Here is a 23,804-nt window from a genome sequence, read left to right as displayed (position 1 = left end):
CTACATGCATGTGTGTGTGTGTGTGTGTGTGTGTGTGTGTGTGTGTGTGTAAGTGAAGGTGTTTTGGTGCTAAGCACAGAACAGGCACTTGTGTGAAAACTGATCTAGACTGTGGCTGATGGAGAGAACGAGAGCGAGGGGATTGAAAATCAGCAGCGATGCTTTCACTGCCAACATAACTGTGTGTGTGTGTGTGTGTGTGTGTGTGTGTGTGTGTGTGTGTGTGTGTGTGGTAAAAGAGCAGCTATTAAAAGAGTAGAGTTACTGAACACAAGGTAGGGTGGAAAAGAAGGAGAAAGAACAACAATAGCTGATATTCCAACACACACACACACACACACACACACACACACATACATTCTGGGCTGCACTTTGACCCTGTCAGCTGCCACTGTGCTTGCTTTGGGCTTCGTGCCGCGCGACAGGTGAACTAGCTAACGGACGGCCGCCTGGGATAACTGAAACGCCTTGAATTTCAAACACACACACTCTGAGCTACACACACACTCACCGACAAAGAGGTTTAAAAGCATTCATACATACATACATACATACATACACAGAGGCGCAAGGTCAGGGCCGGGTCGGTGCCAAATCACACACACACACACACACACACACACACACACACACACACACACACACACACACACACACACACACACACACACACCACTCCCTGCATTCCTACATATGTCACTTGTGTAATTAAAAGGCTTACACCTATTCGTCACTCTCACTGTGAGACACACACTCACACACATACACACACACTCCAGCATAGATTGGCTGGTTCTGTTTGAACCGGGTCGTTGTGGAGGCTGCTGAGAGGCAGCAGGAGAGGGGTCAGGCACTGGCTGCTGTGCAGCTCTGTGATGCCGGTGCATGCTGAACCATTTCAGCCCGGTTCTGGCCCAGTTTGAGGTGCACTACTTTTATTTGTTTTGCAGTCGGACCAAACCTCAGCTTGATCAGGTGTATTAACAGGAATGATTGCAGCTCCACCATTTGCCCGGACCTGCCATATGACGGAATTTCAAACATCAGAAATGGTTCGGCGGTTGTCAGACTCTCACTCAGCAGAAGCAGAGTTACCAGCTGCTTCCCAGCTTCAGCGTATTGCTCTCTTGCAACATGCGGCGTCGTAGGAGGCAGACGGGCCACCTCCAGTCGTGCAGAACTGCTGGCTTCAGCAGCTCCTTCTTGAACAAGTCATTTTCTTCTTGAGGTTGAAAAACAACTCCTTCATTTCATTGATGATCCATGAATGTTCCTGTTTACTCACCAGAGAGAACGATGCCTGTCCACTTCTGTTATGATGCTATTTTGGTTCATTTTTCTTTGAGTCATGTTTGTGTGTGTCTTCAATCGGTTGTACATGTTGCAAAATGCTGCAAAAATTCCAGTAGGACTTCATGGAATGATTAAGGTGCAAACATGTCACAACATGTTTCAATCATGTGACTCAGACCAGAATTCTCTTAAGGTCTTCGATCCTTGTCACTTACTTTGTATTGGCAAGGATCTCTTAATGGCGTTGAGAGGTGGTGTTGTGGTCACTTTTGTGGTCAATGCGATGAGGTCATACCCGGGATTCGGTTACATCTCCCTTTTAGTTAGAGGACAAGACTTTGAACTTCAGCAGTCGCCTGATGTTAAGCATTCACAGTGATGTTACGCTGCTCAAGAACTAAGTCGCCAACATGATGGCATTTCATCACACACACACACACACCAGCTTGTTGGCGGCGCTCCAGTGAATACTACAGCCAGATGTAATGAGTGAATGACTGATAGTGTTAAAAAGCTGCTGGCTCACTCCCAAATGGATGTTTGTGTGTGTGTGTGTGTGTGTGTGTGTGTGTGTGTGTGTGTGTGTGTGTGTGTGTGTATCATGACTTCATTGACAATTCCTATCTTTCACTATGTGAGTAGAAATAATAACACACAAGTAGAAGCGGGTTCTTTGAGCTGTTGCTAGCTCACTGACAATCAAAGCTCTGGTTTAGTTTTTTGTGTCATGTTGAGCAAAAGCTGATAATCAGGAGCGAAAAAGACTTGACTTTCATTTCTGAGCCTATTAACATGAGTCACAAGTCGTGACCTTCGGAAAACTTCCTGTTAGTCATGAATCCCTCGTCAATACAACACTGATTTGTTCAGAAGGACTCAGCTCGTAAACCTGGAGGACGCGACTGCACTTGAACGCATCGCCTCATCACAAGACAGGAGGCTGGATGCATGTCAAGGTACACCTCTAGACCTGGACCAGAACAGATGAATCATGTGGGCTTTGACCTAAAGTCTTATGTAACCTCTTCAGTCATGTGACCCCGTCTAACGTCACCATCACAATGACGCAGACGGTTTCTCAACTGGTTTTGGATTAAGCTGGGGTAAAAGGTCCGTTTTGGGTGGATGTCACAAGTCATACTGGTACCACGACTCCTCACACACCATTACTGTAAACTAGAACATTTGTCAGGCTATAATCATGTATAAATATATTCATATGAATGACATCGATGGCCTTGCCCGTTGCTTTGGAGATGTTTCCATTTGTAGCGGCGCTGAAGCTAACCTTTAACAGAACGGGACACTGAGGTGGACTGCACCTTCCCTTCACTCCAGGTCATAAAAATGACTGATGGGAATATTTGTGTTTTTCTCCTGTGAGCTGGGTGTGCAGAGCGGGGCGGGGCGAGGCGGCGAGCTGATTACTGCTGATAAATAACAGAGTAATAAAGCAGAGAGGCTGAACGATGGAGAAACACAAACAGGTTGTGACAGAGTGGAGTTTAAATATGGAGCCAGACACTCTGTCTCCACACACCTCTGTCATTTTACCGTGTGTGTCACTCTCTTCATTACCTGAGTGTGTGTGTGGGTATGGGGCAGTGTGGTGTGTGTGTGTGTGTGGGGGGGGGGCAGGGTGTGTCTGTGTGTGTTCCTGGTCAATCTGTGTGTGTTCTTGTGTGTGCAATAGTCAATTACAATCAATTTGTACCCTCAGCTGTTCGACCCTCCACCCTGGACTCTGTCTGTCTGCTGCCTTGTTACCTTGTTTTTGCAGCACTGGTGGGTCCCTTTGGTCACTGTGTGTGGGTCATTTTGGTCAGAGTGTTTGTGTGTGTGTGTGTAGGGGGGGGCTAACTTCTGCTGCAGTGTAATCAATCAGTCAGTATGACGTGTGTATGAATTTAAGTGTGAGAGACCCATCTCAGAGCTCCAGCTGAGCGCCAGTTAGGCTTTGCTAACAATTTTACCTCATCACCAGTCCAACCCACCCGCCACCGAAGAGCCAGATGAACAGGGAACCCCATGAGCTCCGGGACCGATGGGCTGAACATGGGGAAACACTCGAAACACTGTCAACTTCACGACACGACACCTTCATGCTTCTCATGCTTGTTCAAGTGCGTTTGTGCGTGTGTGTGACCTGGTGACATATTTTGTCATACTGCTGCAGGGCCACTCCTTGGCCTGCCTACTTTCTATTTCACAAATTTTGTGTCTGTCTGTCTGTCCGACCATCACAGTTTTATCAGTGATTGAATGGTTGGGCCGCAACTGAGGAATTAGCTTCCATATCTCCAGGCAGAGATGGCCTGTGTGTGTGTGTGTGTGTGTGTGTGTGTGTGTGTGTGTGTGTGTGTGTGTGTGTGTGTGTGTGTGTCATTGACAAGCTGATGACTTGTGGTGGTGGTTTTATTGGTAATATGACTGTCTTGTTTTGTCAGAAGCGTGTTACCATGATAATTGAATAGTGTGGGTGTGGGTGTGTGTGTGTCTGCGTGTTTACTTTTTTACATATAAACCCCTTTGTGCGTGCCTCTGCCTGTGTACATGCTCACATTTTGGTTTGTGTGTACGTGTGTGTTTGTGCATGTATGATGCGGGTTAATGATTGCAGGGTTCAGTGTGTGGCTTCCTGTGGGTCCAAGCCTATTGTGATAGAGAGATTTGGGGTTACATCAGAACACACACACACACACACACACACACACACACACACACAAAGGCAAAGTCTCACAGCAGTGATATTGTCTGGAGGAACTTGTACCTGTAAATAACATGACGAGGCTGTAAGCGTGAGATAAAACACACCACCTGTGTCGTGGTTTGTTGTTTCTCTGCGTCCATCATGGAGCGCGGGGGAGCGATCAACTCCCGGCGGGATGGAGAGCATCTCTTTAACAAAACTCATCCCATGGTAATGATGGGATCATAAAAATCAGTATATTGCCACTCTACTTCTACTGCCCCTTCTACACACTCCATTCACTTCTACACACATCAGCAACCAAATTATCAAAATTATCTCTCAAAATGTCAATGGGAATAGAGTTACAGCAAAATCACACATCACTTAAATGAGGCAACTCCTTTTACTGAATCATTAGCTAAAACTTATCGTTCATGCTCATTATTATTCTTTATTTGATATGTTAGCGCCTTTAAACCCTCATTTCATCAGCCAGATGCAGCATAATTTACTCTGAATGAAAGTCTTTCTGCCAAGAAATAAATCTTGGTTACAGATATTTAAAATGATGTAAAAACCACAGGAGAAGACAGAAGTGTCACTGTGTTGGCAGCATCTGGGTTTGTGGCTCAATAAAAACTAAATGGAATAAAAACACAGACTGATGTTTTTATTTGGATGGCGGCTCATGACAAGAATTGGGCAGATTACTGTACTGATACTGAGGAAAAACACTCGGACTACTACACACACACACACACACACACACAACTGTTGTAACTTAATCAGTCTTGTCTCCTGCTGTGTGTCTGATCATGTGATCAGCTGCTAACTAAATATTAACCAGCCTGAAGACAGTCGCTCCACTGTCAGGATCTCCAGCACAGCAATTACTCACCACCACTGTGACAATATGTGTGTGTGTGTGTGTGTGTGTGTGTGTGTGTGTGTGTGTGTGTGTGTGTGTGTGTGTGTCACAAGACCTTCCATTTTTTTCAACAAAGTGATCATAAGACAAACTGGTTACCTGTGTGTGTGTGTCTGTGTGTGTCTGTGTCTGTGTGCATGCCTGTGTGTGTGACTTCTGTTTTGTTCAGTGTGCGGTAGTAGTGTGCATGTGGACTATTGTGAGATGCATCCTGTGGCCATGTTGAGTGTGTGTCTGCGCGCATGTCCATGCCAAAAGGGTAATTACAGGCTCAGTGCAAGGTCTGGACAAATTACAGAGGATCACACACACACACACACACACACACACACACACACACACACACACACACACACACACACACACTCTTCCTCTCTCTCCACCCTTTTAAACTCAAGCATTGCTTAACACTAGGAGCTCAGTCAGATAAGACCATAACAGAATACACCCCTCCCTTGCGCGCGCGCACACACACACACACACACACACACACACACACACACACACACACACACACACACTCTTCCTCTCTCTCCACCCTTTTAAACTCAAGCATTGCTTCACACTAAGAGCTCAGTCAGATAAGACCATAACAGTCTCTCTCTCCCCCCCCCCTCTCTCACACACACACACTCACTCACACACACACAGCATTGTGATACAAGTGAGACACACACTTGCTGTCTCTGTTTAGGAAACACAAACACGGAAAAGTATGTGTTTTAGCAGATAATTTGCCAACTGTACCAGATGACTTTCATCCCTATTTTTAGAGACTAAAACAATTTCATATGAACGATGAACGGTTATCCTCGTACCTGGCAGAGATTTTGTAGTGCAGCATTTTAACCCTCACATACTGTTCAAATCCCTTACCTTCACAGTGTGGTCCGGGTCAAGATTGACCTGGCCCAAGAACTGCCCTTGTAGCAAGTATTTTCAGTAAAGTTATAACGCCAAACCTGTTCATAATGTTTAAATGACCTATGCTACTAAAAATGATCGACTGGTCCTCCCTGAATGTTTCAAAGACCAGGGAAAGTGTATTTTTTTAAGTTTTAACACCACTCGTGATTGGTGAAACATATATTTTGGACAAGAATATCTTTTGCAATTTCATGTAATAAAAAAGTAATAATGATTTGAATTTATTCTATTCCATCCATCATCCATTCCCTTCTGCTTATTCCTGTTAAGGGTGGTGGGGGGGTGGAGCCTGTCCCAGCAGCTTTCAGGCGAGAGGCGGGGTTCACCCTGGACGGGTCACCAGTCCATGGCAGGGCCAACACATATAGACAGACAACCATTCACACTCCCAGCCACGCCTACGGTCAATTTAGAGTCTGGATTAACCTGGTCCCTCTTGATGTCTTTGGACTGTGGAGGAAGCTGGAGTACCAGAGAGAACCCAGCAGGAACAGGGAGAACATGCAGACTCACCCAGAAAGATACCATTCCCGAGCCGGGACTCAAACCCAGAACCTTCTTGCTGTGAGGCGACAGTGCTAACCACTGCACCACCGTGGATGCTTCTTGAGCAGGGCCAGGCTCAGATTGCTGCGCTGCCCTCAAGAATGCTGCTGAGGCTTCTGTGCGGGGAGGCATTGTCGTTTTTGCATTGAAGGAGCCACAAGGGCCTTTCCCAGCTCCTCGGAAAAAGAACCTCCTCCAGTTCCTCTTGCTTGCCCACCAGGTTGGGATTAGCTCACTCCAAATCACAAAGGCATTGTACATGGACATCAGTGATGTTGTGGAATATGACGAGGGGCCAGTGGGCGGTTTTCCTCTTGCAGCTGTATGTGCCTGTGACTTTATCAAGATTGTCCACTCCGTCGTTGTTGGCACTGTAGTCAAGGATGATAGCTGTTATTTTTGTCTTCCGGAGTGCTCACTTCTGCAGCCTTACGTAGTGTGCTCATAAGGATCTCATTCTTGCTCTTCTTCGGCATGTATGAGACAACTGTGGTGTCCTGAGTAAAGGCACACATAGAAGAAAAGACCTCTCTTCCCCTTGTTGCAGTTAGGGCAGGTGGCAGCTCAGGTGTGTTCCTCCTCACAGTGCCAAACATTGTGATTTTTTTCTTCAGCAGCACCTGACTCAGCTCATGAGATGTGAAGAAATTATCACAGGTCCTCTCAGCCCTTCTACCATACCAGTACAACCCACATGCCTTGTTTCAAGGTCATCTTGACCTCTGTCACCTCTTGCCCTCTTTACAAATTCACACCAACATGACATATAAATTTGACCCCACTGGTAGATGCAAAATCTATCTAAATAGATGCGGGACAAATTTGACCCGTAACAGCCTCAAAAGGGCACAAATGTGTAGCACATAGGTATCAATATTTTGAAATTATTTTCATATATTTTGGGCCACTTCAGGAAAAGTCATCACGTTTGAGGCTTAAAGAATGACGTTTAGGGTGTTTTTACTGCTGTCCAAAGTCAAAACAGGTCCGAAACAGTATGTAAGGGTTAATAATATAGAAATGTGACTACATCCTTACATCTCAGGAACTAAACAAACACTTCGACAACATGGTTGAGGACGATCACTGCTGACAACAGAGATTCTGCTCGAGCCATAATATATATATGTGTGTGTGTGTGTGTATGTGTATAAATATGTATATGTGCTTGATAATCTGGGAAAGCAGATCTTAACAGATTTGTACTTGCTAACTACCAGCTGCAGAGACGCAGTACTTGCTGAGTACATCCACTTGCACAGAATTTCCTGCTGTACATTGAGTCTCTGTGTTTCTCTACAGCCAAAAGACTCGACGGGACTTCATGCAATGTCTCAGTTCATACGTAGTGATTAATCAAAAACTATGTTTACACATAACAAACCATTCAAAACTCATTGAACCTTTCAATTTCCTTTTAGTCCATCACATTTTTCGAGTAAGGCTCCAGCCCCCCCTTGACCCTTAATGTAGGAATAAGCGGAAGACAATGGATGGATGGAATGGATGTTTTTATGGTAGTTGTTGACTTTTTGTTCTTATATCTCACAAAATTGTTGTAAAGCCCCAATTTATTTTGTCTTTTGTTTTCTTTTGAAGGGGCCATCATTGCTAGCATTTAGCTTGAACCGCGTTCTCATACTCTAACCACATGAACGGCGATGTTGACGTGAACTCAGCTTCCCCCGCCGTGGAAGTCACTGACCTCCGGCTCCACCTGACGCAGACCAAACTCTCAGACACCGTCTTCACGCTGGCTGGCTGACGAATGCCGGCGCTGCCAGCCATCACCTGAGGCGTCCTCAGAGGTGATTTGTTGTTTCTAAAGTGAGAGAGTGTGGAGCGTTTCCTCTATCTCTGCTCATCACAGGTCAAAAGTCAGATAAGGACTGTCTGTGGGGAAATGGAATGGGGGAGGAGGAGGAGGAGATGCTGATGACAGGACAGGAGGAAGAGGAAGGCAGAGGGGAAGTAGTTAGTGTTAGCACGCTACTGGTGTTGATAGGCGTCTTCAGGAAGGTGTTTGATTAGTGAGGCTGCGTTACTGAGTAACTAAAACTGTTGGGTAACAGGTTTGTTGGGGGGGGTACAGAGCAAATCTTGTATCTCTACTTACAGTCGCTTGATTGAAAAAAATCAACAATCTACACCTTTATATCGTAACTCTGAGACATCTTTAAATGGATTCTAGGAGGTCCATCAATCCAATCGCTTTCTGACTTTATTTTTCCTTTAAAAACCAAACTTTTATTTTTTACAAAAAACATTTTGCACAAAATAATTTCTTGAGTTCTTTGAAAGCATTTTGGTCTTCATGAAGGGAGAATTTGGTTGTTATAGTGAAACATTCACAAGAGGAAAGATTTGTGGGAATGGGAGGAGTTGATTGATTTCCTCAGGAAGAGCAACCCTGTTCAGCTTTTGTCAGTCAATAAACTCAATTGTCCAACTGAGAAAGATAAAGGAGGATCCAGAGGGTTCAGCGTTCCTCTGAAGACCTCAGAGAACACCTACCCACCCCACATCGCCTCCTCTAGCTTCACCCTGGTTGCTACAGTGACAAGGGTCTGCCAGAGGCCCCCCCCAGTCCCCAGCAGAACATCCCAGAAGTGTGAGTTGCAGGTCTAAGATGAGAAAAGTGCCTGGCTTTGTCACGTATCGACACATTCTGGCTGGTTAATTAACGTTTCTAAATCATCGACAGAGTCCTACAGGAGTTAATCACACAAAAGAGTCCTTGAACAAGATATCGAACCTGCAACTGGCCCTGAGGAGGTTTGCGTGGCAGCCCACGCCATCTCAGTGTGTGTGACAGGGTATGTTAGTATTTCTAAGATAGACAGCTGTACTGATAACACCAGCCGTCTCTTCCTCCTCATCATCAATGACATCACGGAGGGACGATGCACTCTTCGCTCTCGTCTTCTCTCCCAGTGAGAGGCGACGTCTGCTGCTCTTCTCTCTACTTAACTTGTCCTGAGAGTCTATAAAACAAGTTGTGCTTTGAAGGTATGTGCTAATAGGAGCTATTACACTCACTCTTCTCCTCCCCGCCCTTTTACTTACAAACACTCTCTTCCCCTTCCTCCCCCTTCACCTCTTCTTTCTCCCTCACTCTGTGCCTCTAATTAGCGGCGTGTTAAACTTGGTGAACAGTGGGCAGGAATGCTCCGGCAAGCTTGTAAAGAATGACATCAAACTCCCCCAAGATGTCGCCAAACAGGTTTAACCTTCTGGCCAGTACAGTACAGGGTGCCGGGGAGAGGAGGAGGAGGAGGGAGGGGGAGGAGGAGGAGGGAGGAGGAGGAGGAGGAGCGGTACAAAAAAACACCCGTGCTAGAGAGCTGAGCTTCTGAGAGTATCCCATCCTTTTATATCCCAGGAGGTGCACGCGCTGCTACGTGTACCTCAGGTTACAGTCCTGTTTGATTCTATTGGTTTACCTCCACCTCCGAGGAGATGAAGCTCTGCCAGACAGAGGAGACAAACGCCGACCTGAAAACTCTCGTCAATGTTTACTTTGTCTGTTACCAACGTTCTAATACATCTGAATATGAACTGACCCGCGTTCCTCCAGTTTTATTCTTTTCCCTGGAGATATGAAAGACTTGTTCAACTCATCGAGTCATTTAAACTTTGAAATGCGCGGCACGTTACTTTTCCTGCCTCAAACCTTCCATATGGCCCCACCATGAACCTTCCATGTACCTGGAGGGGGATGTAGATGTGGTGAGGGAGGAGGAGAGGGGGATGAAAATGGAAAGATTCGAGGGAGAGAGACAAAAAGGTGAGGGAGGAGGAGTTGAGGAAGGTGAGGGAGGAGGGGAGAGGAGGGATGGAGTGGAGGAAGGGTAGACTGGGGTCAAAGCTGACGTTGGAGGGTTGATTTGGGGTCAACATGATGAAGCAGTAATGGAAGTGTGTGTGGTGGGTTCCAGAAGACATATGGCTGGTTGACAGAGAAGAGAAAGACGGAAGGTAATGGCTCAGTTTGTGTGTGTGTGTGTGTGTGTGTGTGTGTGTGGCTGCTGAGCACACAGAAGGATTTAAAAAAAGACTTCTTACATGTTGAGCTCAGTCAGGATTTTACACTCATAAGCTTCTTTTTTTAACTGGCCACAAAAACCTGGCTCTGGTCTGCTTCCTCCGGTCCACAACACAAATCTCAGCTGAATTCTGTAATTTGCCAGTACACTTTTTTTCTTTTTTTTGTCATCTGGGCCTCAAGTTCTGCCCACCTGTTTTCAAGCAGCGGCTCTCCAACATCCATCAGCCAGAGCAGAACCGACCGGAGCAAAAGACACAGAACCACAGAAGCAGCGTCACTGGCGTTCAGCAGGTTAACCAGAACATCGGTGACATGATACACTGGAAGAACCGGAGCATAAATAATCAGCTGCATGTGTGGAGGCGCGTGCAGGAGGACGGAAGCTCTGGTTCCTGGAAGATTTGATCGGAATTTTCGGTCTTTTCTTGTTTGTGACCAACAGTTCACAGCTTGATAGGTTTTTGCACCGTTGGATGTCATTGGCCCTTAAATGGGAAAGCGTGATGTCATTGACGATGTCAGAAGAGATCAGCACATTTCTGTACAGCACGAAGAGTCAACTGACCCACTTGGCCAAGGAGGCAGAGTTGACCTCTGACTGGCCGGAGCAGCTCAGGGCTGAGGTGAAAGGTCCTCCAGGGGTTGGGGAGGGGGGGGCACATCAACACCTTGTCCAGTATCTAGCCAGCAGTTTTTGTGCGCGCGCGTGTGTGTGTGTGTGTGTGTGTGTGTGTGTGTGTGTGTGTGTGTGTGTGTGTGTGATTGATCCATCCAGCCCGGTGGTTGCAACTGCAGAGCCAAAAGACCGGAGGTGTGTGTGTGTGTGTGTGTGTGTGTGTGTTTGGGGAGGGGCCGGAGGATGAGATGTGATCCGTCTCCCATGGTGACAGGCCGCACCATGGACCCTTCCACTTCCTCTAAATATTTACAGAGCGCCAACCAATCCAAGGCGAGCAGACAGTGGCCACCAGCCACGACATTGGTGATCGTGTGTGTGTGTGTGTGTGTGTGTGTGTGTGTGTGTGTGTGTGTGTGTGTGTGTGTGTGTGAGTGAGTGAGTGTTTGGAATATTTCTGCACATTATCACACAACTTAAACTCACTGGGTCTTGTTGGCAGATGGAGCTAAAAATGCAACACTAACTTAACACATTGTTACAATTCATATCGAACCAACTACCAGTGCTGATACACACACGACACCCACACAAACACACGCACACACACTTATCATAAATACTTGTGTGAAGTTTACAAGTGGATGGATGAACTCTCTTTTCATGTTTCATTCAAAAATGCAAAACATATCGTCTTCTTCCTCTCCCTCCTTTACACTCTCACACACACACACACACACACACTCACACTTACACACACACGCAGTGAAAGTGCTCTGCCTGCCTGTTTGAGCGAACAGTAAATGAATAAAATGTGTTTGAGCCACGGAGAGGAAGTAGTTTCCAGACCGCCTCAGCATGTTGGAAACAGCTGTTTGTTTGTGTGTGTGTGTGTGTGTGTGTGTGTGTGTGTGTGTGTGTGTGTGTGTGTGTGTGTGTGATTCAGCTTTTTCCTGAGCAGCCTGTTTTCATCCTATGTGTTTGCATGAGTCTGTGCATCTCCTGATGTGTGTGTTGTCCCTGTATCCAGTGTGTGTGTGTGTGTGTGTGTGTGTGTGTGCTGTGGGGGGTATGTTGACCACTTGAGAGAAACCACGGGCCAGACAGAGCCGTGTGTCATCAGGACGACTGCTGTGGAGCTAAACATGCCGCTGCAGCCACGAGCCAAACAGAAAAACATCAGGAGGAACAGACGGATGAACGGAGGAGAGATCACATCTCCTCATGACGGAGAGCAGAAACCTCAGCAAGCGCCTCTGTTTGGCCGGTATATATAATACTGATGGATGTCATCCCTCCCTTCATTTCTCTATTCAGACTGTTTATCAGCCCTTCATTGCCACGTCTATCGCTCCATCCATCCGTCATCTGCCTGTTTAGAATCTCTGAAAGACAGCAAGAGTCATCAAAAGCAGATTTGTTCAAGTGGGAAGTCAATCGAGAGTCTGGTGTTGAGTTGTAGCTGCGACAGCAACGTCCTCCTCACACACTCCCAGATATTCTCTGTATTTCGACTCGCAGACATTCCATTTAATTGTCCAGCCAATATGTCCAGAGCTGCAGATTCTGATGTCAGACACAACCTCTGTCCTCCTGTTGCAGGCAAAAGCTTTTAGATATCCGATCATGTGAAAAACTTCCTCTCCAGAAAAAAACCTTTAATCTATTTTTTAAAGGAAAACTTTGAAGGGTTATAGTCTGATCAGGTTTCTTCTCGCTCTCTCTCACACACACACACACACGCACACACACACACACTTACTAACAGCTACTAAGACAGAAAGAGAATAAGCACATTTTATTAAAAGCCAAATCGGCAGCCTGATAAAAACCACCTGATCATAAAAGCTTAAATGGGACTTGCTGCCTGGCTGCATTTATTGGCGCAGTTTGATTGACACCATTGATTATTGATGTTTGACCTCACAGAGTCGCTGTTTTCTCCATTAAACCCACACTCCTCTTCATCCTCCACCTCCTCCTCTTCTTCCTGCTCTCCCTGTTTTCTTCGAGCTGTGTGGCTTCTACTTCCGTTGTGCCCATGAGCTGAATCTTCTGATCTTTACACGAAACAGATCAGGCTCACACACACAGACACGCACACACTCACACACACACACACTGGCTGAACATGGACACACACCCCTTCACCTCATCAAAGTGGTGGAAGTGTGTGTGGGACGGTGGATCTGATGGAAAGGTTGGAGGGGGGGGGCTGAAGTGTTTTAGTGTGTGTTTTAGGAAGAGGGGGTGCGCACAGGACTGCATGGGCACATGAACACACACACATACAGCTGGGTTTTATCAGTATTTACTCTCTCCTGTCTGACTGCACTTACCTCCTCTTTCCCCACACACACACAGACACACACACACACACACACACACATCGAACAGCCAGCCGGATCGAGGGAAGCCTTTATCTGGGCTTGGCGCTAAGCTGTGAATGTTTGTGTGTGTGTGTGTGTGTGTGTGTGTGTGTGTGTGTGTGTGTGTGTTTTGCCTTGGCAGACTGCCAGGCAAATCAGACTGAAGCCAAAGTTCTTCCTGCAGCAGCCACCACGCGCCACAGCTTGCTACACTGTGTGTGTGTGTGTGTGTGTGTGTGTGTGTGTGTGTGTGTGTGTGTGTGTGTGTGTGTACAGATTTATATTTTATGTAATCTGCTGGTGTTGAATGTGGCCCAAACCCAGTCTGGGCTGAGGTCCAGATGTTGTAGTCCACCTCAGGTCTGGGTCTTCAAGGCTCTGCCCTGAATTCTTATTGGCCCTCAGAAAATTCTGACAACATGAGACTTTGTTGCCAGCCAGTCAAAGAGCAGCTTCATGAACTGGTTTTGGTCAGGAAGCTGATGTGGGCTGCTGGGTTCAGTCCCGCGGTATTTGGTCCACGCAGTTCAGCTGAGGGCCGTTTTTCTTTCTTTTTTTCCCCCCAGATCTGTTCAGTATTCAGGTTCTTCCTGTACACCTGTGTGTAAGTTGCACTTCAAAAGCAAGAACTGGAAGGCTGTGACCATGAGACACTTGAGGTCTGCCCCCGGATGCCAACACCTGGGTTCGGTCTACAGTGGGAACAGCTTTAATCAGCGTGCAGTCCCAGGTCTGATGACCCTGCAGGAGACAGGAGCATCTCTCAGCCCCGGCTGCGGTCTGTTTGTGTTTGCTGTAGTTTCCCCACTGAGACGATTCCTCCCAAGCTGGTGGACCATCAGGTTCTAAACCACAGCAGAACCTAGGGAACACGTACAGAACACCAGGTAGAACGCTAGTCTGAGTTCAGTGGCATCCCACCGTGCTGAAATCCTGATATAATTTCTAGTGATGACTATTTGGTGAAATAAAGACAGGTGTGGGTTACGGTTATGCTTCGAGCTGGGTTTAGGTCTAGTTTTGTGTCGGGGTGTAGTTAATCTACGCTGCTGGTGTCCTTTTTACCAACAAATATCTGTAAAAGACTAAAATACCCAACATGACCTCTAAACTTTTCCAGTTTTGACACATTCAAACACCTGTATTGTGTCATGTAGTAATGTTCAGTGCTAATGTTGTTCTTTCCTGCTCGTGTGTCCCTGTGCGTTGTAACAGTCCAGGTGTCACCTTATATTCCTGTGATACGCCACATCTCCATGCATGAGTGTGATCACTTGTCTCTCAAAGGACAAACAGGAAGACTGATGAATGGAGGATGAGCTGCTTTGTGATGTGAAGTGTCCCACTTGTTACACGCACAGTCAAAGTTTGGTTTTGTTGCAGAATGTGTGTCACCTCCTTTCCCTCTGCATCCGTCCGGAGCTTATCAAGTGTTCTGCCGGCTCGGTCACAACACACTCTTTCTCACACACACACACACACACACACACACACACACACACACACACACACACACACACACTTTGACAAGGCGCAAAGACAAGCTGGGGACTCGACACCTGCCCACACTAGTGTGGCCCCCCCACTCAGGTCAGGCTGTTTATGCACATGATTCTTGGCTCTAATGTGAAGGAATCAACAATCTGGGGCTCAATGTAGCTGTGAACCCCAGTTTGAAGCGTTTCTGCTCAACAGGCACATATGAACGTCCCCAGTGGATCCCTGGACCCTGCTTTGAGGACCTCTTCATGGGGTTCTTCTGGGACTCTGGTTGTTACTAAAAATTCACCAATGGCCTTGAAGAACCCATAATAACCAGTTACTACATTGTATAGCTTACTAAACACACACACACACACACACACACACTGCTTGCTGTAATAAAAGCCGTGGACGACAACAATGAAGCAATCCAAGCAATCTGAGAGGAAAAGGGTGAAAGAGCAGAAGAGCAGTAAATCCATTTCACTTTTCAAGGCCAGCGGGTCACTGGGTTACTGTTACCAGCACCTCGGCTTCTCCACATGCTGATAAGCCATCATGGGTTATGTGTGTGTGTGTGTGTGTGTGTGCGTGTGTGCGTGTGTGCGTGTGCGTGCGCACTTTTGTGTCACTGTGAGGTGTTCTCCTCACAAATCCCAACAGACTCAATTGTCTCCATAATGAATCTGAAAAAGACCCTCATAATCAGATCCCGTACGCTCACGTGGGCACCTGGTCCACGTTGATCCAGGACACGCCGTTCTCACAACCCGTTATTATGATGAAGCAGAAGGGTCTGACTGTGACGTCCATTATCTGCCGAGTCAACTTTCACCTCCTACTCGTGATGTTTTTGCTGGGACCCCCCGGCGTCTCATGGCCTAATTACAGTTGGATCACAAGTTTAATTTGGAGGTTTTGTTATTAATCAGGTTATTAATCTGAATCTGATTTCTAGCTGACAGCTGGGCCGCTGATTGTGTTTTTATTGATTTTCTTGCCTTACAGGCATTAGGTGAAAGCCTTGAGCTTGTGTTGTCTGGTTGAGGCTTTGGGCCTCGCAAGCGGAAGCAGTTTGAATGACATTAACTGGAGGGTCGATGCTGCCGTTAGGTGCTTGTGACAGTCTGAGCTGTGAGAGACACTCCAAACTCACGGCCCTCTGTTGGCCCCAGAATCCTCTCAAACAGATTTACATGACTAAAAGAGCACATTTGCAAAAGGAAATGAATTCATTTTGGATGGTATCGACCAGGGCTGTAATCAACCAAAGACATTCTTGGTCGACTGAAGCCCTCAAATTTGGACTAAAAATTGACTAATTTTATGTATGAAAACTCTACTTTGTCAACTATCAGCACAAAACCTGGAATATTTAGACAATTGTTTTTGTCACGTTATAATAACTGACCGACGCTATCATTTGTCCTGCGCGAGCGAGACTGAACACAGGAGCTGAGATACAAATAGACTTTTAACTTAAAACTTTACTCTTAAACACAAAAGGCAAGTCCACTGTAAGAATTTTTACAATTAAAACAAAACAATTGTTAGACTAAAACATTGAAATGTCAATTCTGATACGTTCATATACTCAAAACTGACAGGCAACCTAAGGTGGACACGTTAGCTCACCGTTTCTAGGTGATACGCCGTGTTTGTAGTGGAGCTGTGACATGAAAACTGGTGTTGGCAAACTTTGCATTTGACTTTTTTCCATGATCTGTTTTCATGAAATGCTGCCACGCTGCAGACGTCTCTGACGTGGTGGACGAGGACTGACTTGAAATAAAACCGTCAAAATTAAATAGACATTCATCAAACCACCAGACGTTGGCCTTCTGGTCCTCTTCAGTCTGTCTGTCTCTAGCAGGTCAGGCAAGTCCAAAATAGCAAAACACGGGGGTGTTCAAAGATAGATTGTTATCTGTGAAACAGGGGTGCTTTAAAAAAAACACCCCCATTAGCACTTGGCTCTTTCCTCCTGATGAAATTAACGTGGCAAAACAATCGACCAATCAGAATTTTGGTCGAACCAGAACGTATCGACTAATAAATTGACCAGTCGACTGGGACATTACAGCCCTAGTATCAACATTCAGGTGGGTTTGAGCAGCTTCAGGATGAAGACTTGGACTTCTTGCGATGTCAACAGCCTTGCAGCTTATGATAGAATGTGTCTGTTGTAATTATTTCTGTTCTTCCTGCAACTCCAGAGGAGCCGCTTGTGTCCGCACCTCAGCAAGAAAACCCCATGTTTTCAGGGTCTTGGAGGTTACAGTTGTGGTCAGCGTTTTACCATTAAGACCCTCCAAGGGGCAGCTTGGCCTCGAGGGTCAATGAGGTGATGGCACCGCTGGGGTTGAGACCAGGGTTAGGACCCAGGTTTGAACCGGGGTGTGGGCCAGACAGATGAAGACGCTGTCGACTGTAGTTGCTGTTTCAGATGGACTGAAGGCCTGAAACTTCTGATACTTTACAGTCAAAGGGATTCCAGTTCCTGGTCATCACCTTCTACGCATCAGGAGGAAGAAGCTGCATGCACCAAAATTGTTGGAAAGAAATCTTACGCAGCCATCAGTTGCAGCTTCAGTTTGAAGCTTTTTCATATCTCAGTGATTTGCCTGAACTTCCTGGGTCTTCAGACTAGGGTCCAAAGACCAGAATGGGAGTCCAGGGGGGTTTAGATGGACAGAAGCCGGGCCGGCCCAACAGACTACCTTTATCTCTGAGGTTAGTGCAGTGGTCATTTTGCAGGGTCAAAACGTGGGTAGGGGCCCAAGCTGGAGAGAAGAAGGGGCCTCTGTGGGTGCAGGGGTAATGGTGGTGGTCAGTTCCTGGGGCCCCGAGGGCTTGAGCAGTGTCCAGGGGCCAGACTGTGGCCAGGATGATGGATGAGGCTGAGGCTGATTGTGGCAGGTGCCCACCAGTCCTGACCAGTCTAGCTTAATCAGCACAGCACTGGCACAACAGACCCCATTTAACCCCCTAATGGCCAGTCACTCAATCTGGACACACACACACACACACACACACACACACACACACACACACACACACACACACACACACACACACAAAACCACACCGAATATGCCGTAAAACAAGAACAGTAAATTAAAAAAAAAAATCAAACTTGCATAAATGACTCAGGACCACCTGCTGTGTCTATTCAGCTACTTATTGATTTGCGCTTCATAAACTCAGAAGTAATTAAAGTGCTGCTTATGTGGACGGATCATGTGATTAAAGCCTCACAGCTGAGTGAACAGAGCTGCTGGTCTCATATCAAGTAATAATCGAATCAAACTGACATCAAATCTCTTGACTTGGTTCTTTTGAGCGTGACGTGTTCATGCATTGTATGTTTTATACTACCTGGGATTGGTCCGTCGTGTATTTATACTCTGAAAACACCTCCAGCCCCTCAGCTCCTCTCCACTTGACTTGCGTTAGCGCTTCTGTCGGTTAGGAGTAACCCAGCTCCCCACCGTGACCCACTTTCTAAGGACCCCCATCATTGTCTCACTTCATTCTGCTTCATTTGGCAAAAGTGTGTGTGTTTGTGTGTATGTGTGTGTGTGCACGCGCGTGCAACTGGTGCTTTAAATTCTGTTTTTTTCATCATAAGTGTAAACTACTAATCACCAGCCAGAGCTGCAGGTCTTCCCCCTGCACATATACGTGTGCAGGCAAGTTTGTAGCCTCAAGCGGCGCCCACTGACCCTCCTCCCACTGGGAGGAGTTTCCTGTCTGCTGCTTTTAACTTCTACTGCTTTTTTTACTCATCCAACATCACAAATTCAACTCACCGCCGTAGACACACAGTAGGACCAGCATGGAGGGCAGTGAGGGCTCCCGCTGGCTAATGTTCTATAGCTAACGCCAGTCTGCTCATTGAAATCACCACTGACTAAATGATGTCGGGTCAAATTTACAGCTGAAAGGGAAGAAAATCAAGTTACCGGCGGCAACATCAGTGTTGATGAGCGCTGATAAATGCTGGCGTGCACCGCAGGGTCATGTGACCCACGAGTGAATGAACCTGTTGTTGCCTCTGCAGTCAAACTGGAGCTTCTGGTCGACTCGAAGCTGACTGGAGATGTGAAGGTGTCAACGATGTGCTAATTGGTGCTGTTAGGATATTAGTGATCAGAGAGAGTGTTTGTGTGTGTGTTGGGGGGTGATTGCATTGGTCACAGTGTTAATTCAGGAGTGTTACAGCTAATTAGCATAGCGTGTGGCTGATGGCAGCGTGAAGGTTTTCAGAGCAGCTCAGATGGAGGAGGAAGCTCCGAGAAACACATCGGCCGCCTCAGTTAGTTCAGTGCTGTTTAGCACATCCAAGCACGTGCACAGCAACGTTCTTCCATCGGCACACTATGACGCGACAGCATCGTGATGTCACACTGGCGCTGCAGCATTTGAGCTGAGAGGAAAAACTCGAAATGAGGAGAAGCTCAATAGGAAGGAGGGAAGGAAGGAAGGAAGGAAGCAGGGATGAAGCGAAGGAGGAAGGGAATATGGAGATGTGTGGTAAGGCAGCAGGAAAGAGAGAGCATGAGAGGAGTTTGGGGGGGCGTCAGAGTGGAAACGTGCGAACACAACACACACCAAGTGTCACACAAACTGTGTGGGGGTGCATTATGCAGTAACCCCCAGCTGTATCTCTATAGTTGCTTCATACTCAGAACTGCAGTTGTATGCGGGGGTGGGAGGTCATTTAACACATGAACTTTACTTTTTAAATCCTTTAAACCTTTACATGCATCACTGACTTCTAGCTGCGATTCTGGGTTATTGACTGTTGGGGGGAAAAAATCCCAAATATCATATTTCATGTTTCAGAGCTTCATGTGTGCGTCCCAGATTTTCACTTCCTGTGAATATTACTGATTCTTACAACATGTTTCTGGTGTGCATTGGTGGATTTTTTATTTTTTTTTAGTTTAACTAAGTCAAGTTTGTCTTTCTTCTTCTTACCAAACCCGCGTTGCGTGCGCCTGATGCCCTCCTGTTGCTGGCAGCTTCATCACCGTTGTCCCACGGACAGAATGAGAATAACAATTGATCTCTGAACTCATCCTGGTTTAAGAAGAGTCACAATGTCCCTGTAGGACACAACAGAATAAAAAGTGGAGGACAAAAGCACCACAGAGAAGATGAATGAAGTCACTCTTGATTAGATTATTTTGACCGCAGACTGTATTAAGTATAATAGTGGCACTGGTGGTTTTGTCTCCAGGCTCGTTCTGGTGAGAAGTACCAGGATGGGGGGTAGCGTGGCATCACTCAGTGTTTGTTATCTCCACGCTGTTGTTGCTTGCAGTGACTCACTGCAAGTTTCCACTATTTACTGGAATATCACTGGAACTTGTTTATGTCCTGAAGTTTTTAATGGCTACCTGAGAGCGAGAACAGGAAGCCTCCAGGTTTTTCTCCTGACTAAAGTGCTTTATAAAAGAAGATTTATTTTGGTTTCTCGGAAGTGTTTTCTCGCTCTTCTCAGGACTCGAGAGCTGAAAGTGACGTACGCAGCTGTGAAAGAGGCGCACATGACTGGAAAATTACAGCCTGGCGTCACCAAATGGTGCAAGGACATAGCATGCCAGTTACTTAAGTCATTTCATGTGTTATCAAGACGGTTTAGTCCACTCTGACTTGCCCAGCACAGAGACACGGTGACCGATTACATGCAAATCTGACTGAGAATGAAATACATGTGTTCTGTCTTCTGTGACAAATTGACAGGAAGTTGATGGACTCCAGATGTAAATTAGCTGCTAGCTAACTTTTATCCCTGTATAAGTCTGAACCCTGATCACTGCACTGCCATCACACTTGGCTAAAAATCCCAGTGTCTCTCAGGATGAGTCACACGTCAGGTAGCAAGGACTCATTTCCAGGTATCCCAGATCAGGTGTGTGGTACTCAGCATCTGGACTCACTGCAAGTTTCCACTATTTACTGGAATATCACTGAAACTTTTTTATGTCCTGAAGTTCATAATGGCTACCTGAGAGTGAGTGACAGGAAGCCTCCAGGAGCACCCAGCACCTGGAGCTAGTAGCAGGTTCAGTTCTACATCAGATCCACCAGTAAACACCAGACCGGTGGATGGTGGAGGTTCAGTTCTACATCAGATCCACCAGTAAACACCAGACCGGTGGATGGTGGAGGTTCAGGTCTACATCAGATCCACCAGTAAACACCAGACCGGTGGATGTTGGAGGTTCAGTTCTACATCAGATCCACCAGTAAACACCAGACCGGTGGATGGTGGAGGTTCAGGTCTACATCAGATCCACCAGTAAACACCAGACCGGTGGATGTTGGAGGTTCAGGTCTACATCAGATCCACCAGTAAACACCAGACCGGTGGATGGTGGAGGTTCAGGTCTACATCAGATCCACCAGTAAACACCAGACCGGTGGATGGTGGAGGTTCAGTTCTACATCAGATCCACCAGTAAACACCAGACCGGTGGATGGTGGAGGTTCAGGTCTACATCAGATCCACCAGTAAACACCAGACCGGTGGATGGTGGAGGTTCAGGTCTACATCAGATCCACCAGTAAACACCAGACCGGTGGATGTTGGAGTGTTGGAGTCTTAAAAACCTGGGTTACTAAAAAGAGTCTAGAGGAGCCTACAGAGGTCATGGAGGTCATGAAAGGTCATCAGAGGAAACACAAGAAGCCTGAAGCTTAGTGGTGGTGACCTTGAAGTCATGTGACCCTGGTGTAGTCCCTACATAGTCTAACGTTAGCTAAGCACTGGTAACTGTAGCATTCAGGCTTCCAGCATCATCAGAGGGTTCATTAGTGAAGATGATCCTGATGAACTAAACCTGGAAGATCATCAAATTTTGTTTGAAATCACATGGAACAATCCCATTGGCTGTTTGTAGAGGAACCATGGAGATGTTGTTTGAGGCCTCTTGCTCATCTCTGACATTTGTCTGTCAGATCTGTAAGTCTGATTCAGACAATCTGGAGAGGCATGGTTGGCGTTTCCATCAGCTGTTTGGAGCAACATGGCCGCAACAAAGAGAGAGGAGAAGAAGAGCCATCGTCAGTGACAGTGGAGGTCTGCAGGTTTCGCTGCTAATTGTTCATGAACGTGTTGCTGCTGGTTTGGGGAAACGAGGGAAGTTTTTCTGTCTTTGTGGTTTCCGCCAACCTTTTCTTAAGTTTGTCTTCAAAGTGCATCACAACATGTGTGTGTGTGTGCGTGTGTGTGTTTACCAGGTTGTTGGGTTGCGTGCTGAGAACACTGATTAGCTTTAGAGTCGGGGGGGTGTGTGTCTGGTTTGTTCAAGTTTACCGGTGGCTTCTCTGCTGCAGCCATCTGTTGAGTGTGTGCCAAAATGAACCAACTTGTGTGTGTGTGTGTGTGTGTGTGTGTGTGTGTGTGTGTGTGTGTGTGTGTGTGTGTGTGTGTGCGTGTGCTCACACAGCAGGGGTGGATTGGCCAGATTAGGGGCTACCACTTCCCTCCTCCTCCTCCTCCTCCTCCTCCATCGCGACTCCATCCCTATTTCGGAAGACCTCGACCTGGACACATGCCACACGACTGTCCACACACAGAAAGAGAGAGAGGGGGGATCATGGTTGGGTCTAACCTGCTTAATTCTCTCTAATGGCTTCTCTATTCAGGGATTAACTCCCTAAATCCACACACACATACACACGTATAGAGGGTCCGCCATGCGCTGGCCCACAGTAAAACCGTCATTTGGTGACACACACTCACACAAAGGAAGTGGACAATAGATGATCCCTTCGCAGTGATTTGGCCAGGCATCAAATGGCCTGTGGGCTGCAATTAAAGTGTTTGGGACTCAGTGGAGGACTGGAGGGAGGAGTGGAGGGAGGACGGGGGAGCATGGCAGACAGAAGGGCAGAGGAGGCGGAGGAGGAGAGAGTTTAACACTCTGGAGAACTTTATCAGGATGAGCTCAGTCTTGATGAGCTTTTACGAGGCTTTCTCTCACATCTGTGTGTGCTCCTTCTGTCAGTCCAGCAAATCCAAACACTAATTTGTTCTCATCTGGAATTTCTCTCCAAATATTCTTACATGTTTTTCAGCTCAGTCTGTACTTGAAGTAAAAAGTACACTTTTTGAGTGTTGTATTGCTGTCATGGGGCATTGAGAGCTGCCTTTGTCAGCTCAGACGTCGAGTATTTGGGGGTTCTGGGTTTCCATCGTTGATTTGGAAAATGTCCGGAGATCTAAAAGCAAAATAAAAAGCAAGAAAGCAGCACTAACAAAGCAAACGGTGGATAATTTAATGAAGCTGTTTGCTCCAGGAATCCTACAACCTACAAGAATGTTTTGATTATGAACCAAATCGGTGGCAACGGTTTGTCCTCTTGTTTCTCGATGACAGTGGCGCCCTGCTAAGTTCCATTACAACTGTTTTCCCAGTTTGGGGTGGAAAATTCCGCCGAGCTTGCACAGAGCCCTGACCTCAAACCCATCCGACATATTTGGGATCAGTTTGTTCTGTTCTCAATTGGCCCAGATTCTATCAGTGGATTGATTGAAGCCATCCACGTTGTGGAGGATGGAGTGTAGCGCTGGTGTCAGGTGGAGGCTTGGGACTCGCGACATCCACCGTGTGGAGGACCATGTGGTATTTGCAGGTATCACAAAGTTGACCTTGGTTTGATTGGACTCCATTCAAGCGTCTGCGATCAATTTGAGATTTAAAAAAAAGAAAGTAAAACATCATCTGACAGTTTTATTTCAGAAGGACGCCTGCTCAGGTGGAAACGGGGAAAGACAGAATCTTTAAATAAACGTGTATTTTAAAATAATAAATGTGAATCATAGCCTGATTCACGCTCAGGATCAGGAATCAGGCTATGAGAAGGGAGTCAGCGCCACAGGCTGGAGT

General features: G+C 46.6%; 1 protein-coding gene across 4 annotated transcripts in view; it reads left to right on the top strand.

Moving 5' to 3' along the window:
* Nucleotides 1-23,804, top strand: part of prdm1a (PR domain containing 1a, with ZNF domain) — a 103,824-nt gene that overhangs the window by 60,702 nt on the left and 19,318 nt on the right. Inside the window, exon 1 of one of the 4 annotated variants that reach the window (XM_086217649.1) lies at nucleotides 19,383-19,437. The exons of the other annotated variants lie outside the window; for them this stretch is intronic. Coding sequence (XP_086073775.1) covers nucleotides 19,402-19,437 — 36 coding nt within the window. The 5' untranslated portion in view covers nucleotides 19,383-19,401. Of the gene's footprint in view, nucleotides 1-19,382; nucleotides 19,438-23,804 lie in introns of those variants that run through there. 4 annotated transcript variants of the gene reach the window in all.

The sequence above is a fragment of the Aulostomus chinensis genome, chromosome 11 (assembly GCF_037954235.1).
Source record: "Aulostomus chinensis isolate RoL2024-O1b breed Wild chromosome 11, RoL_Achi_v1.0, whole genome shotgun sequence".
NCBI classification, from domain to species: domain Eukaryota; kingdom Metazoa; phylum Chordata; class Actinopteri; order Syngnathiformes; family Aulostomidae; genus Aulostomus; species Aulostomus chinensis.
Note: the sequence above shows the minus strand (reverse complement) of the source record. Positions and strands in the feature narration are given on the sequence as shown.